This window comes from Vidua chalybeata, chromosome 1, assembly GCF_026979565.1.
Source record: "Vidua chalybeata isolate OUT-0048 chromosome 1, bVidCha1 merged haplotype, whole genome shotgun sequence".
NCBI lineage: Eukaryota > Metazoa > Chordata > Aves > Passeriformes > Viduidae > Vidua > Vidua chalybeata.
This window is the reverse complement of record NC_071530.1, coordinates 56,622,013-56,639,063: the sequence shown is the minus strand read 5'-3', so window position 1 is coordinate 56,639,063 and position 17,051 is coordinate 56,622,013. Positions and strand designations below refer to the sequence as shown.

The window sequence follows — 17,051 nt, the reverse complement described above, 5'->3', positions numbered from 1 at the left end:
ATTATCCTTTACAAAAGTTGCCAAATTAAGTTTGAACTGAGCTTTGGCCTCCCCAGTTTTTTTCCTACATGCCCTAGCAACCCCCTTAAATCCTTCCTGAGAGACCTGACCTTCATTCCGAAGATGATACATCCTCTTTTTATTCCTAAGTCCTTTCAAAACCTCGTTGTCCATCCAGGCTGAACATTTGCCTCATCAACTCATCTTTTGGCACCCAGGAACAGTCTATTCTTCTGCCCTCAAGATCTGTTTTGATGCATGCCCACCTTTTCTAAACTTCTTTGTTTTTAAGGGTTGCTTCCCAAGGTATTCTCTGAATGAGTGTCCTAAATAGGCCAAAGTCTGCCCTCTGGAAGTCCAGTGTAAAAGTCTTATTGAAATCCTCCTGATTTCACCAAATATCAAGAACTCTGTAATTTCATGATCACTGTTCCCCAAATGGCCTTCAACCACCACATCTTCCACCAGCCCAGCTCTGTTTGCAAACAACAGGTCTAATATAGTCCCTCCCCTGGTGGGCTTACTCACCAGCTGTGACAAAAAGTTGTCCTCCATGCACTCTAAAAACTTCCTGGACTGCCTCTTTTCTGCTGTATTAAGTTCCCAGCAGATGTATGGTAGGTTGAAGTCACATACAAGAACAAGGGCTGGTAATCCTGAAACATTCTCCAGCTGCTTATAGAATAAGTTCTCCACCTGTTCTTCCATGTTGGGTAGATGATAACAGACTCCCAGTAGGATATCAGCCTTGTTGGCCTTCCCCTTAATTCTTACCCATAGGCATTCAACTTCATTGTCATTAGTTTCAATACCCATGGAATCAAAAGCCTCCCTAATACAAAGGGCCACACCTTCACCTCTTCTCCCTTTCCTGTCTCTTCTAAAGAGCTTGTAGCTATCCAGTGCAGCACTCCAGCTATGTGAGTTGTCCCACCAAGTTTCTGTGATGGTGACTACATCGTAGCTTTTCTGCTGCACCATGGCTTCCAGCTCTTCTCGTTTGTTACCCATGCTGTGTGCAATAGTATACATGCACATCAGCTGGGCTACTGATTTTACCCCTAACTCAGGCGTACCAGCCTTGGGCCTGCTTCCAGAGAGCCCAGCTACATCCCCTTCCCCCTTCAAACCTAGTTTAAAGCCCTCTCAATGAGGTCTGTCAGTTCATGAGCTAAAATCCTTCTGCCCTTAACAGAGAGATGGAGCCCATCCAGTTCCAGCAGGCCAGGTGCCACAAAAGTTTGCACCCATGATCAAAGAATCCAAAATTCTGCTGATGACACCAACCCTTGAGCCACTTGTTGACAATGTGGGCTCATTGTTCCTTTCACTGTTTTTCACTGCCACCAAAGGGACTGAGCAGAACACTACCTGTTCTCCTGCCCTATTAACCACTTGACCCAGTGCCCTAAAGTCCCTTTTAATTTTCCTGACACTCCTCTTTTCAATCTCATCACTGCCAACCTGGGTAATAATAATAATAATAATAATAATAATAATAATAATAATAATAATAATAATAATAATAATAATAGAAGTAGGTAATAATCAGAGAGCTGAATCAGCCCAGGGAGTCTCTCAGTAATATCCCATACCTGGCTCCAGGGAGACAACATACCTCCCTGTGGGATGGGTCTGGTTGACATATGGGACCATTTATTCCCCTCAGAAGGGAGTCACCCACTACAGCTACCCTTTTTTTTTAATGTCAGAGGTGGTGATCTGTCTGAATGGATCATAGAAGAAGCATAACTGAGAGGCCTGCTGGGCAGATCATTTTTTTCTGTGTCATCTGGCTGACCCTCTAGATCCAGACCCTCATACCTGTTCTGAAGTGGCACCTGGGCAGGTGATGGGGGTCGAGAGGAATTTCTGTTACCTCCCTGACTAGGGACCCATTTCCACTCCCCTTCATCCACCAGGTGACAGTGGGAATCATGGGAGTCCTCTGACTCCTGGTCCTCTGACTCCCTCAAGGGTGGAACGGCAGAACTCTACCACCCTTTCACTTTCTCTAATACTCCATAGTCTTTTAACTTCCTCCCTAAGCTCAGCCACCACCAAAAGGAGATCATTCACCTGTACACACCACAGGCAGACTTCTTCTGCAATGCCCCCTGGTACCACTGATAAGCTCAAACACTCCACACAGGAAGGGGTTTGGACAGACACATCCTTTTTAGAGGGTTCTGTTTGGTTACATACACTTGTACAAACTGCAGTTTTTGATTGTGTAAAAACCATTACTAACAAAAAAACCCAAAACCAACCAACCAACAGAAACATAACAAACAACAAACTAAAGACCCTGCTGCAGGAGGAAACCTGCAACCCTGCCTGCTTGCCCTGCCTGCGTGAACTGCCATGCCACACCCCTGTTTGCCTGCTCCTCTTTGCTGCACTCCTTAGAACCCTCTTTCAAGCAGCCCACTGCTCGCAGGAGAAAAGTCCCATCCTGCGCCTGCTTGGCTAACAAGAACTGGGAACCCACCTGCTCAGTGCTCTTCTAATCACCCTGCAGATCTCCAGAGGAAAGCCCCGCCCTGCCCCAGCGAGGCTAATGAGAACTCAAGGACTGTCAGAGGAAGTATTCTCCCTTCTCTCTTTTTGTCTACCAAATACTGGGGCAGGGAAAAAGAGATGGTAGTAGATAAAATATTTAGTCTGAAATTTTTAGTTTATTGTCAAACTCCAGTATTTTCAAGGTAATGTACAAATCTGCTTTATTAATTTACTATAACAGAGTATTTTCTACAAGCTGCACAGATTTTCTTTCTTTGTTTCACTCTCCTGTCCTGTCTGTAGACATGTGGACATGTAGACATCTTTAGCTTAGATTTCTTATTAAAGCTTGAGATTTTTTCTTGACAAATTTGGTCAGACCTAGAGTAGCTTCTCTAAATTGGCTACATTCCTCTTTTAGTGGAAGAGAAAATAATTCTTCATGTAAATGACTTTAAACAGTTAATCTTAAGAGTGCAAGTATGTTAGTTTTCTTCTGTCTCCTTCAAGAAGGCTGTCAGAAGTTCTGGATCCTGGAACTACTTGTCTCCAAAGATGATACATGCCACTGAATAAACCAGTTTGAACCAGTTTCCCATGTAGTTTTGGGTTTGGTTTTTTTTTTTTTTTATGTAAGGAACTACTGTCAAGAATATTAATTAACTTACAAAGTCTGGGGGAAGAAGTTTGCAACTACTGCTGAAGTTTTGGGGAACTCCTGATTCTCCTCCAACATTTTAATCCCTCAAAATAAAACTATGTAATACCATTTGAAGATGAGACAGAAAACTGAAATTCATAACTCTGCTGAGACTACAAATTAGGGGTTTAGTTGAAATACTGATGTTTATGGTTCATCATAAGCCTCCATAGACATGTCTTAACTTTCCTCTTTTTACTGACTGATAATTTTTTTCTGATTCATAGGAGTGACATCTTCTATTGCTGAGCATCCCCTCAATGCTCCTATCAACTTCATGCTTTGCTCAAGTGATAAAATTTACTAATATAACATCTAGTTCAGAACCTTTTTTCCTCAATTCTTATACCACATTGGTAACTGCTGCTCCTGTTCAAGGCCTAGAGAAGAGATTGGGTGCTCAAAGATCTTTGATTATTGCTTGTTTATTTTTAGCTCTGTCTGTTCTAGTACGATAAGATATTCTCACACACTGTTGTTATTTCTTTAGGCTGTGATAATATGGCACCAACAAGCTACAGCTTGAAAAGTATGAGTTAGCAGCAGTGATTCTAATTTCAGTTTTCTTTCATAATTCAGGTTGCAATGTGATGAAGAATGCTTGGCTATTCAGAGAAACAGGTGGGAAATTAACTTGCTTTTTTTTTTTTTTTTTTTGACAGAAGTAGTCTAGGTTTGGAAAGTTAATGCTATGTAGAGAACAAATCTTTTTCTTCATGACCTAGAGAACAGATAAATGTGGAGATGGTTCCTGTTATAAAGATCTATATTGAATGATCAGAAATCTTGCTAGAATATTCTAGCTCTAAATGAGTAGTTTCAAATGTACAGACCATATATTTTGCAAGCTATTCATTTGTATTAGTAGCCTGTAACTTAATTCTTTGATGACATGTGGGGATAGTTGGGGGGATTTATATGGGGTTTTTTTTTTTGTTTGCTTATGTTTTTGTTATATTTTGGGGTTTTTTCCTCTTACCCTCAAATTTAGGCGCCTTGCTGAAGCTCTTGAAATAGATGATAATTCTGATCCTTTTAATATCCGTTCTTCTGGACCAAAGTACAGTGACCTTTTAAAAGAAGATGCAAGGTATGTGTTTTAATGATGGCAGCTGTCATAAGTCAACAGCGTTGAGAGCAAGATGGGAAATGCAGAACAGTTCTAGTTACTCTTCTAAAAATAGCTGCCTTGGCATTAGATGGCAGTTGAGGCAAAGGAGTTGATATGCACTTCTCAAGACCTCCCAAATGAGAACCTGAAAAGTAAAAAGTGCCTGACCGGTTACTTTTTTCTGTAATCGGACCAGATTTAAAATGGCAACATCATTTTACACCATTCTCACTATGAATCAGTACCTGTACTTCTCACATCTCTACTGCTTTTACTCAAAACCAACTTCTACCTCAGTGTTCCTTGTAGACATTTCAAAACAAAGACAAAAATGATGACTAAATAATGAAATATGCTCTCATAGCCTACTGTTCTTTCTACCAGGTCTCATTTTTTTTTTCCTTACTGCTTTTATATTAAAAATAAAGAAATGGAATTAATAAAACATTGGATGCAGAGCAAAGCCTGTGCCAGTGTGACTGCATAGAGGGTTGCTAGACTGAAACATCCTAAAATGAGGCAGTGTGAAATCAAGGTAATATCAAAAACATCACACCAATAAATACTTTGTAATCTGGAATGACAAGAAGGGATCAGTCACATTTTTTAAAAGATGTTGAGATGATGTGTCATCTAAGAGTTTTTACTCTTGTGTGTGTTTGTAGGCATGACATTAATTTTTACCAGGTCTAAGTTTTATAGAACAGCTTAGTGTGTTTTCTTCTTCCTCCAGTTTTCTAATGCTGCATAAATTTCATTGTTTTGTAAGGATGTTTGCTACTTGAAAATCCTTTATTTGATATGCTGATACTTCAATATAAGTGAAAATTTTACATAAACAACCAGAATTTAAGAGTAAGATATGTCTTCTTTACTTCCAACCAATGAACCTACTGCAAAATAGCTGAATGTTTTCATTGTGGGGCTACTGTTTTATAAGTATTTGCATTTAAAAGTGCTATTTTATAAGGACTATTTTCTTGTGTGTAGAATATGTTTTGCTTAATCTTCTTCAGAAAACACAGCATGCACTTTCAGTACAACAAGAAGGTGAAAATTTTGCATTGTGTGTGTAGTCTACTGTGGTTTTTTGAAGTACAATTCTGTCTCGTCTTTCTGCCAGCCACTACCCATAGTACAAGTATTCATCTTTCACATACAGAACTGACCAGGATCATGCACTGTACTGCAGATGGTCGAACAGATACCTTGAAAAGTAGCCTTAGCGCTTTCACAGTCCTCATTCTTTCTGTGATTTTACTTGCGTTTCCTTTGTAGCCTCTTTACACTGGTAGTTTATAATAAACTAATACACCAAGACTATTCTTACTGAGTCATAGCTAAAGCAAAAGTTTTTTTTTTATCTTCAAGTCAATTACTTTATACATTGAATTACTGGATATCATTTATCTAGTTTAAAAGATAAATTAGTTTCTACTTATAGTAACATAGCTCTCTTTACAAGAGCAGCAATCTGCAATTTGTGAACCTATAGCTTTATGAATTTTCTTCCTTGACTGCTCCCGATGATCTTTTGTCTCAGTAGTCTAGTTAAAGATTTGGCTTTCCATCAAGATGGCAGGATCCAGATATTGTATCTGTTACAGTATATTTTTCTGGTGGCTCAGTATTCTGATGATTTCTGACAGATTAGTTTATGCTTGCTTGAGTGCATCACTCCAGTAATGCAGGAGTTCAGGGCTTGTGGCTTTCTACAGAGCATAAGTTATATACAGGATCTTAGAATGATTGAGAAACATGACAGCTGCCTCCCTGTGCATTAAGAGTCACTGCCTAAGAAGGTAGCAGCTGCCAAAGTCATTACTAGAATGCCATATTATCTCCTTGAGGCAATTAATTGATCTGTGTAGCTGATACATTGTCAAGAGCTGAAAGAAATGAATACCTAAAAATTAAGAAAACTTGAGAAAGCTGTAAGAACTCCTGATTTTGAGGTGTAATCTTTAATTACAGAACCCTAAAGCTCCCAAAATGCAGTACATCTCCAGGTAACAGGAAGAAGATAAGCGAGTGTAAGCATGCCAAGATATTATGTCTCCTTTGTAGGACAGTTGCAGGAGAAGGGGGCACCATGAATAGCATGGTAATGCTAATCTTGCTGATGTATTTGTCAGGATCTGATAAGGAGTCAAAAGAAGTCTCCGCCATATGGCTTTACATGAGAAGATATTCTGCTGCCAAGGGGAATCCATCTTGTAGCATGGAGTTGACTACCAATTAAGCACAGATCAGGGGGTACAGATCCACTGGCTGGACACCTCAGCTCTGACCTTTCTAAGAAGCTCCAGAAATACACACAGAGACTAAGCAAATGCTCAGGTTGATCTGTTGACATGAAGTTGGAGGATAGATCAGCACGAGCATCAATGTCCAATTGGACATTGATGATGTTGAGGCTGCTATTTGATGAATTAAAACTACTGGAGAAAGAGAGAACATCTAGAGTATCTAGCCACCTGGAGCTACACAGAACAGAATTTTCTTATTTTGTCACTGGCTATACAAGACCCCATTTTATGGACTATGAAAGTCTCTGGTTTTATAGGCCCCTAAAAGGCTTTTTTTTTTTTTTAATGTATCCTCCAGTGTGTTAACTGGTTTCTTAGTACGCTTTTAAATATTATATATATTTTGGACCCTCTTACCGGATTGTTGATGCATGTGTTTTACCTGCCATGATCACTTCACCTTGAAATTTGGGTGTTCCTAGTGGGTTTGGTTGGGTTTTTTGTTGTTGAGTTTGGTTGGTTTTTTTTGGGGATTGGGGTTTTTTTAACTTTAAATTATTGCTGTAATATTTTTTCCAAAGCCTTATACCACATGAGCTGACTTTTGTATTTCACACCATAGGTGTCTGGAGGTCCCTTTCTTTTTAACTCTACCCAGTTCAGGTCCTTTTTCCAGTTCTCCCAGTGTTACACTTCTGTCTACTGAAGACCAAGGAATTCTCATAGCTACATGCAGTACTTGTGTATTCTTGCTAAACCTTGAAGGTTTGTTTACTAGTGATGGGCTAAGTCCATTGTATCTGATCAAGTGATGTTGGTAGCTGAGCTATTCAGTGTTGTCATTTTGCATTTTGTTTGAGACCATTTTTATGGTTTTTTGATGATACATTGACTTCAGCATCCAGAACTTTGGTAGGTCATCTACCGAAGATAGTTGTACTTGCTTTGGTAGGCACTTCTTGACTGGTTAAAGTCTGACATCATTCACAAAGTAGTACTCTGTTGGTATGGAACAGTGTCTGGTTTTTGAAGAATTATTTACTATTAACCAGCTTTGAGATAGGAAATCTTCATGTAGCCTTTTTTCCTCATGGGGATGGTGGCCTAACAAAAAGCAACCTTATTTTTGAAGTTAGTTTACCTGCTTATTTAAGAACAGAGCACAAAGTTCACCCTTGAGTGAAAGACTTGAAGTACTGTGATGAAGGTAGTTACAAAAAATACTTCAAACAAATTCTTGACGCATCTCACATCAAGAATGTTTTATTTGCTTGCAAGAAGCCTTATGCTGCTTCTTGAATTCTTAATAGTTTGTTATGCTGGGGGAGCTGAAGACCAAAATCAGTGAACTTTGTCTTGGAAAAGAACTCCACTTTGTTTACCCTATCCCCATTTTTGTGTCTCATCATATATTGTAATTAAGTAAATTATTGACAAGTAATTTAAAAACACCAAAATGGCAACTTCAAAATCTACATTATTGATTTGAAAATGTAGAATTGTATTGTCAGACAGTAGAACCATGTAATATAATTTTATTCTTGGTTCCAGTTGATGAAGAGGAAATAATTATTTTTGTAATAGTGATGACACACTAACAGTCTTTTAATGTGAATGAAACTTCTGCTTGAGTCATTTGTGTTCTTGTTTTTTTAATTTTGTTCTTGTTGAAAAATATTACAAAATATGAAGATATTTTATCTTTGTACACTCTCTTGCCTTGTTAACCTAGAATGCTGTTCTTGCAGGAAGGATATAAAATTTGTCAGTGACATTGAGAAGGAAATGAGAATGCTTGTGGAAGCTGTGAATAAGGTCAGTATTCATATACAAGTTTCATATTACTAAGCATTATTAATATGCATAGTTACAAGTTGACACTAGATCTCTTTGGGCTCTAATATAGTGCACAGTTTATTGTAAAAATAACAAAATTTTTGGGAGACCTAGTAGTTCAGGTGCCAAACTTTGCTTAAGGATTCAAGCAGTGCTAGGCTTTAATGCAGAAATGGATTATCATCATTTTCTGGATCTCCATTAATAAAATATTGTCAAAAATGATGTTTAAACATTCAGACTTCAAGAAGGAAAGCCTAGGTACTTCTGATCCCTGTAGCGGAACTTGCTCACAGATTTTTGGATACCTTCCTGTATTTGCCAGTGCATGAGGTTTTCCTCTTTCTTTTATAAGAAAACCTAGATTCAGCCACAGTGTTTGAGAGACTCATGTATACTTAGAGAGGTTGATACCACAGATACAATCATATGTTTTTCAGTGATACCACCTTCAGGTCTGTCAGGTTAGCTTGCTGCTACTCCATGAAAGACCCAGTATATGTGGTTCAAAGGACCCTGTAAACTATACTATCCTCAGTTGCCCTTAGCTCAAGAAGGAGCTAATCTTCTGTAAAAAGCATAATTTTGAACCCCCTAGGCCCTAAGGACAGTTACTTAACTTTATTCCTTAAAAAAATTATGGATGATATTTCTTAAACAATCTTGGTGCTCGTCCATCTGTCTAATGTTCTTGCCCATTGTTTTTATCATTAGAATGAAAGACTAAAATGAGTCAGTCTGTGTCTAGTTATCAAAGAGGCCCCACTGGGGTCATCCAGTCCAAGCTCCAAGCTCAAGCAGGGTCATCCTAGAGCACATTGCATGGGATTGCATTCAGACAGTTCTGTAATATCTCCAGTGAGAGAGACTCCACAATCTCTCTGGGCAATCTGTTTCAGTCCTCAGTCACCCGCACAATAGAGAAGTTCTTTCTTATGTTCATGTGGAACTTCCTCTGCATCAGTTTCTCCCTAATGCCTCTTTTCCTGTTGGTTGGCACTATTAAGTGGCCAACTGTTAAGCAGCCAACTATTAAGCTGCCTGGCTCCATCCTCCTTGAACTCTATCTTCAGATACTTATTGACAAAAGAAATAATAATAAATTAAATCCTATTTGTCATCTCTTCTTGAGGCACAATAGGCCCTACTCTCTCAGCCTATCTTTGTGAGATGGTCCAGTCCCCTGTCATCTTTGTAGCCCTCTGCTGGACTTGCTCCAGGAGCTCTATTCCTCTCTTGTGCTGAGGAGCCTAGTACTGGACACAGAATTCCAGGTGAGGCCTCACAAGGGCTGGGCAGAGGAGCAGGATCAGGTCTCATGACCTCCTGGTCACACTCTTCCTAGTGTACCATGTCATTGGCCTTGTGCCACAAGGGCACAATGCTCTCTCATGACAGCTTGTTGCCTACCAGCACCTCCAGATCCTTGTCTGAAGATCTGCTTTCCAGCAGGTCAGGCTGTACTGGTGCATGAGGTTCTTCTTCCCCAAGTGCAGGTCTCTGTACTTGCTTTAAAGAATATCAGAAGGTTCCTCTCTGCCCATCCCTCCTGCCTGCTGAGATCCTTTTGAAGGGCTGCACAATGCTCTGGGGTGTCGGCCACTCCTCCCAGCTTTGGGTCATCAGTGGACTTGCTGAGGAGGTATCTGCCCCTTCAAGTCACTGATGAATAAGATAAAACAATATTAGAGCCAGTACTGACCACTGGGGAGCACTGCTAGTTATAACTCAACTTTCTGCCATTGATCACAATCCTCTGAGATCTGCTGTTCAGCCAGTTTTCAGTACACCACACTGTCCACTCATCCAGGTTGTACTTCATGAGTTAACTTAGGAGGATATCAGAGGACACAGTGTCAGAAATCTTCCTGAAGTCCAGGTAGACAATATTCAGTGCTCACACCTTATCTATCCAGGGGATAGATAGTTGTTTTATTGTACAGTCAGATTGGTTAAGCATGATTTTCCTTTGCTGAATCCATACTGACTAATCCTGGTCACCTTCTTGTCACCATGACCTTGAGGTTGAACCATTCCTATCACCTCTCCAGAGATTGATGTGAGACTGTGTGTTGATTTTCATGGCCTGGTTTTTGGTAGTGGTGGGGTGGGGGTCACAGAGTGGCTTCTGTGAGAAGCTGCTAGAAACTTCCACCATGTCCAGCAGAGCCAATCCCTGATGGTTCTGAAGATGGATATGCCACTGGCCAAGGTTGGGCCAATTAGAAATGATGGTAATTTCTTATTACCTCTGTAATAACATATTTAAGAAGAAATCAAAACAAAGGTGGTGGCACAGTTCTAATTCCAGCTAGTGAAGAGGAGGAGGTGAAAGCTTGTGAGGGAAACAACATGAAGACACCAAGGTCAGTGGAGAAGGACTGTGCAGGATGTGCTCCAGGGGCCAGAGCTCTGATTCCTCTGCAGGCTGTTACCGCTATTGAGTAAGAAAGCGGCACAGACTCCAAGAAGGCTGGTTTGCACAACTGCAGCTTTAATGTGAAAAATTCTCCTCTTTATAGACTGACTCAACACATTCTACTTGATTGGCTAATTAACAAAAACACTTTTCTCACAAACAAACCTTGAGAAGAGCAGAAAATCAAAGAGTAGAAAAACACCACCTGCAGGTTGTTTACAATAACAAACTATCATAGTTTCTCTACAACTCTCTAAAAGTTTCACAAGTCCGCTGTGAGAAAACTTATCTCATTTTCTCACTCTCTGACCAGGCTGTCACATCCACAGGCCATGGTGATGACCATGATGAAGCAGGCAGCCTTGCAGCCCCTGGAGTTCCATGGGGGATGCAGAGATCCATCTGCAACCCATGTGGGAGGTGCCCACACCATAGCAGGTGGATGTCTGGAGGAGGCTATGATCCAGTGGGAGAGCTGGTGGACAGAAGGGGCCCCTGCTTCCCAACTGGAGCAGCCTGTCCTTGGAGGACTGTTTGCCCATGAAAGAGTGACCTCAGTTTTGGAAGGACTGTTTGCCCATGGGAGGAATTTACATTGCAGCGGTTCTGTGAGAACAGCTGCCTGTGAGACTGGAACCATGCTGGAGAAGTTCATGGAGAACTGTCTCCTGTGGAAAGGGACTCAGTGGTCTCACAGGGGAATGACTTCTCTCCCTGAGCTAGGTAGAAGAAAAGCTTGGGTGATGAATTGACCAAAACCCTCATTCCCCTGTCTTCCTAGGCTGTTGGTGGGATGGGGGGAGTGGTTGGGGAAAAAAGCCCTTAAAACCACCTATTTTATTTCTCATTATCCTTCTCTGATTTTGGTAGTAATAAATTCACTTTCTGTCTCTTAAGTTGGGCCTATTTTGCCCTTGGAATGTTTTCTTCCAGTCCTTAACTCATGAACCCTTCATTAAATTTTCTGTCCTCTGTCGAGCTGTAGCAGGGGAGGGGAAGTGAGTGACTTTTCATGGGTGCCTGGCATTTGGCCAGTGTCGAACCATGACAGACTGACTGGTCTGTAGTTCCTCAGAGTCCTTCTTGCCCTTTGAGAAAGACTGGGGTGATGTTTGCTTTCTTTCAGTTTTTGTGCACCTCTCCTGACTACCATGACCTTTCAAAGATGATCGTAAGCAGCCTCACTATGATGTCCACCACTATGATGTCTCTCAGCAGTCATGGATGCATTCCGTCAGGCCCCATGGACTTATGGATATCAAATTTGCCTAGGTGTTCTCTAACCCCAGTCCTTGACCAACAGAAACACTTCCTTTACCCTGGTCTCCTGAGTCAGAGATTTTTCAGGGCTTGTCAGTGAAGACTGATGTAAAGAAGGTATTCACAAACTCCATCTTCTCTGTTTCCTCTTACTAGGGTCCCCCCTCTGTTTGGTAATAGGTGCACATTATCCTTAGTTTTCCTTTTGTTACTGTTTATGTGTTTGAAGCCCTTCTTTCTGTCCTTGTCATAATTGGCCAGATGTAATTCCAGATGCGTCTTGGCCTTCGTTGTCTCATTTCTGCTTACTCTTACAACTTATGTTCATTCCAAGTGGCCTGACACTGCTTGAGTCTCCTGTGTATTTACTGCTTGAGTATTAACAGGATATTTTTTCCAAACAGGAGTTCCTAGTTCATTCGTCTCATTTTTTTATTCATGCTCAATTTCTTATTCATTGGGGTGTGGATTATGCTAATTATACTCAGGTCCCTCCAACCTCAGACACTTGGAAGGTAGATGCATAGAATAGTGTTTTGTTACCTATATTGTTTTACCTAAGAATAATTTATGTAGTGTTGTGTTGCCTGTGGTTATCCTATTTTACATATTCCTTTATTTGTTGCCTTTATCATACACACATATGTACACAAGTGTGTACACATATATCGTTCTTGATATAATTGCATATACCAAAAACATGCTTATACTAATACCAAACTAAGATATGTAATTATATTAAAAAGGGGCAACCAGACGTCTTGAATTTGCAATTAGTGACATCACATATGCCAGAACAAGAGTACCAGAGAACTCAAGAGCATTTACAGTGCTTTAGTTTTCAGTGCAAACCAGCTATTTGTTAAATAACAATCATACAAAGCAGACAAATAGTGTCTGTTAAGTAGCATCTACATTGCAGAAGAGAAGGAAAATACAAAACCAGACCACATCTCAGTCTTTTCCCTACCTGCCTAAGAGGCGAATGACCCAGTGTACCCAGCTTTTATCATGATCAGGATGAACCATTTAGGGCCACATGACAAGTGAATATCTCAAGGATCAGTTCTGTACCATCCTACCCATCATGCTCTAGGGAATTGCTGTTTCATAAAGGTATGAGAAGTTCCCAGAAAGCTTCCAGCAATCAAGTTATGTTTCAAAACGGAGGAAATTTCTCAGGGGTTGAGGTGAGGCTGACCAGCCTGTAGCTCCCTGTGTCCTCCTAGCCTGTTTTGAAGCTAAAGTGACAGCACGTATGGAGGCAATGCTCTGACTCTCTTTTCCTTCAGAATTGTGGCATATGCACTGTAAAGTTAACTTGCCCTTGTACTCAGTTCTTCTTGCATAACTTTTTATTTTGGTGAAAGACTCAGAGGTTTTATTTTCTCTCTTGTTAGAATCATGTTTTATCTTGCAACACATAGGTTTATGTAGCTAAAGATTGAATTAATATGTGTAATGTGGCATTATGCAGGGAGACTGGTTTTAGTTTTTCTTCTGCCATAATCTCAAATCCTCTTCTCAAATCTTCTTTATGCTTGAGTCTGTGTTTGGTTGGTTGTTTATTATGATTCCTAAGTTTCTCTGACTAAATATGTGGCTTGTTTTCTTTGTTTCTAGATGTAGAACTTTACTTTTATTAAAAGTATTTTGTATGCTAATCTATCAAGCATTTAATGTAGCTCTGCCTGTATTCAGTACTATGTCTTTCATACTGATTACTGTTACTTAGGCTTATACATTTTGCTTCTGCTTTTTAATTTCTTTTTCATTTTACCTTTGGAGATGCCCACTTCAGCTTAACTGGATAAATGCGTAATAAAAAGGATTTTGATACTGAAAAGTTTTAGCATTAATATGATTCAGCTCTGTCTATCATATATGACTTCGCTTGCCTCATAAATATCTCTTGCCCTACACTCACCAGTATGTACTCTATCTAGCATAGCAGAGTCTTCATGGTTGATGTACGTAAGCAGAAAAGACAGAGGACATGTATATCCAGCTTTGTCTTCATAGGGACAAGTATTGTGATGTTTTTCAGAGCATGGAACCATCACCACTATTTTAAAACAAGCATACTAGTCATCATAAATAGGTGCAGAATCTATAGAGTTCTTCAAATTATTGTATCTATGCTGGAAGTGTTGTAAGAGCTGGGAGGTTTATTACTGTTAATTGCAAAGTAAAGATAATATTCTGTCAGCATGTGATTATCCTGAAGACTTACAGAAATGGTTGACCACAGTTTCTGGTCCAGTTACTATTTGTAATTTAGCAATTTCATAATCTAAGCGACAGATATTAGCCCTCTATTTTCAGGAGAGTTGCAATGTACCCCCGGTGACTTGTTCTATTACATGTGGTGGTTTTTACATTAATTTTGGTGTCTGACCTTTTGTAAATCTACACTGATTGTTCCCAGGGATTTTTCTCCTTCATGTAGCTAAAAACAGATTTGAATTTTAGTTGATCAGACGATAGGTCTTGAATTCTTTCTGTTTGTTTGTTTGTTTGTATAGTTATATAGTTACAGTTGCAGCAATTATCTTTCTCGAGTCATTGGGTTCCTACCCCATTCTTACAGTCTTTCAGAGGTGATGGAGAAGTGGGATATCATCCTGGTCTCTCAGTGACCTTAAATGCACTGCCTGCAGTCCTAGGAACTTATGGATGTTGGGATTTCTCTAGAAGTCCCTGACTCAAACTTATTCAACGACAGGTAGTTTGTTTTCCCCTTGAATCCTTTCTGTTGACCCAGAGACCTAGAAGACTTCATTGGTGATCATGAAGGCAAAAGCTGAAGCAGTGTCTTGAATCTGTGAAAGCAGACTGAAGCACTGAGTGACTCATCCTTATATGCATTTGTTGATACAAATTGATCCAACCCGTTAAGGACATGGGCTCATAGGACCTTGCTTTTTTGTTTGTTCTTTTACTATTTATATAATACTCAGTGCTGAATGAAGCATTATCAGTCTTTGTTAACGGATAAAAAATAGAACTTCGGGGTTTTGTTTAATAATGAATCTACTGATTACATTGCATGAGGAACTTGCAGATAAATAGCTTCTTTGGTAGAGGAAAGTGATTGATAAATTTGACATCTTTGTAGCTATCTGCAATATTTGCATTATGAAGCCAATCTGCAAAATAAAATTGGATCTGATGTGAATTTCGCAGATCATTTTAAAAAATACAAATTCTGATAAAAATAATTATGTGTTGTTTTTTGGGATCTAAATAGAATGACTGTAATCAGGATTTGTATTTCAAACTTAAAAGATATCCCTATGTGGGCGTGTGTAAACTTTGAGGTGATGGAAACAACAGAGAACATACAATTTAATTTTGGGGGATTAAAGATGAGCTTTCTGTCAATACAGAGGTCTTAGCAATTTGTGGTATTGATTTTGTCATAGCAGCAAAATTTTAGAGATAGAAACACTTTTTTTCATTGTTTTCTTCCCCCTGAAGGAAAACTTCACCTTTTTTTCTTTTTTCTTCTTCTTTCTTAACTTTTTCTGTTGAATTCAGGGCAAGCATACAAAGAAGAGTCATTGTTACCCACCAATGAACAGAGATCACCGCAGAATCATCCATGAATTAGCTCAGGTTTATGGCATTGAAAGTGTGAGCTATGACAACGAACCAAAGCGCAATGTTGTTATCACTGCAGTGAAGTATGTAATTCATTGTTGCTTTCAAATCTTTACAATATAGTTTAAATAATTGGATGGGTTTTTATCACTTACCAGAGGAGTTTATTTACAGTGCAATTTGCAAAATGCAGTAATTTCCAGTAGAATAATTTTTAAAGCAGTTTTTGATTTGGTAGTTTCATGGGCTCATTTACTCAAGAAAAATCTTCAGAGAAGAAAACACCATTAGAAATAAAAAAGCTAAGAAAATATTTTGCAAGATTGTTTTCCATTCATTTTAGCAGTAACTTTTTGTCATCAGCTAGATTTAATAGAGGTATCAAAAATAATGTATATAATAAAATTTTATGAAAACTAATTGCTGGGTTGAGAAATCATACTTAAATTTACACCACCTTTGAAAAAATCTGGTTATTGTAACGTATTTCTCCATCTATATGAACCTATCACAGAGTATACTCCCTCTTTAGTTAATGGACAAAGAGGGAACTGGAATTACTGCAAATGGAAGAGATTTTGTACCAAAAATGAAATGTTTTGGAGAACACTCACAGAAGGCAGTTCATAGTAGAAAAGAAAATGAAGGGAATATAGCTAGGAAAAAAACAAGCTGATTGCATTACAGACATAGAATGGGAAGGCCTCTCGTATCAGGGCTTCACTGATTGTGCTTCTTACTCAGCAGCATATTTAGTTTAGTGCTGTCAAATTGTGATTATTTGACAACCAGTTGTTTTTAACTGTAAATATTGACTGCAGTTGTAAGAAGTATCTCATCTTCCATGCTGTTAGGGTGCTATGAGCTATTCCTGAACTTGTTCATCGGTTGGTAGCTTAGCTACAATCTTGATTTCTTCCAAGAGAGATGGAACATTACTTTGATCTTATAGTGTAAGGTACTTTTGTTTCAAGTAAAGGAAGATGAGCAAAGAGTTCATATTTGAAAAAGCTTATTAAAAAAAGAAAAATAGAGGGGCAGATGAGAAATTAGTGAAGATGATAAAAGGAGCAGGGCAGATGAATATGCTGTAAAAGCAAAGGGATATTCTGCAACTTGAGAATGGGAGGCCTTCCTCTATATGGTTTTAAGACATATTGCACACTTGCTCCTTCTCTTGGGTTTCTCAGGGAGTAGCATACTGTGCAGAATGCAAATGCTTCTATTTCATTACTGCCACTATTAAAAGACACTTGAGTGGTCTACTGAGACTATTCTTCAGCTGCATAGCAGTATTTCTTAATTTAATGGATTATTCCAAAGCTTCTTCTGATTTTCTTTTTATTTGCCACTTCTTAAAGATATAAAGAA

The 17,051-nt window shown here is 39.2% G+C and overlaps 1 protein-coding gene across 3 annotated transcripts in view; it reads left to right on the top strand.

The window, feature by feature from the left end:
* The window catches only part of NFX1 (nuclear transcription factor, X-box binding 1), a 98,185-nt gene that overhangs the window by 70,460 nt on the left and 10,674 nt on the right, over window positions 1-17,051 (top strand). For 2 of the 3 annotated variants that reach the window (XM_053967502.1, XM_053967489.1), the window contains 4 exons: window positions 3,782-3,823; window positions 4,194-4,292; window positions 8,311-8,377; window positions 15,618-15,763. In XM_053967502.1, the coding sequence (XP_053823477.1) occupies window positions 3,782-3,823; window positions 4,194-4,292; window positions 8,311-8,377; window positions 15,618-15,763 (354 nt within the window). The remainder of the gene's footprint in view (window positions 1-3,781; window positions 3,824-4,193; window positions 4,293-8,310; window positions 8,378-15,617; window positions 15,764-17,051) is intronic. The other variant, XR_008435207.1, reaches the window with a different exon arrangement.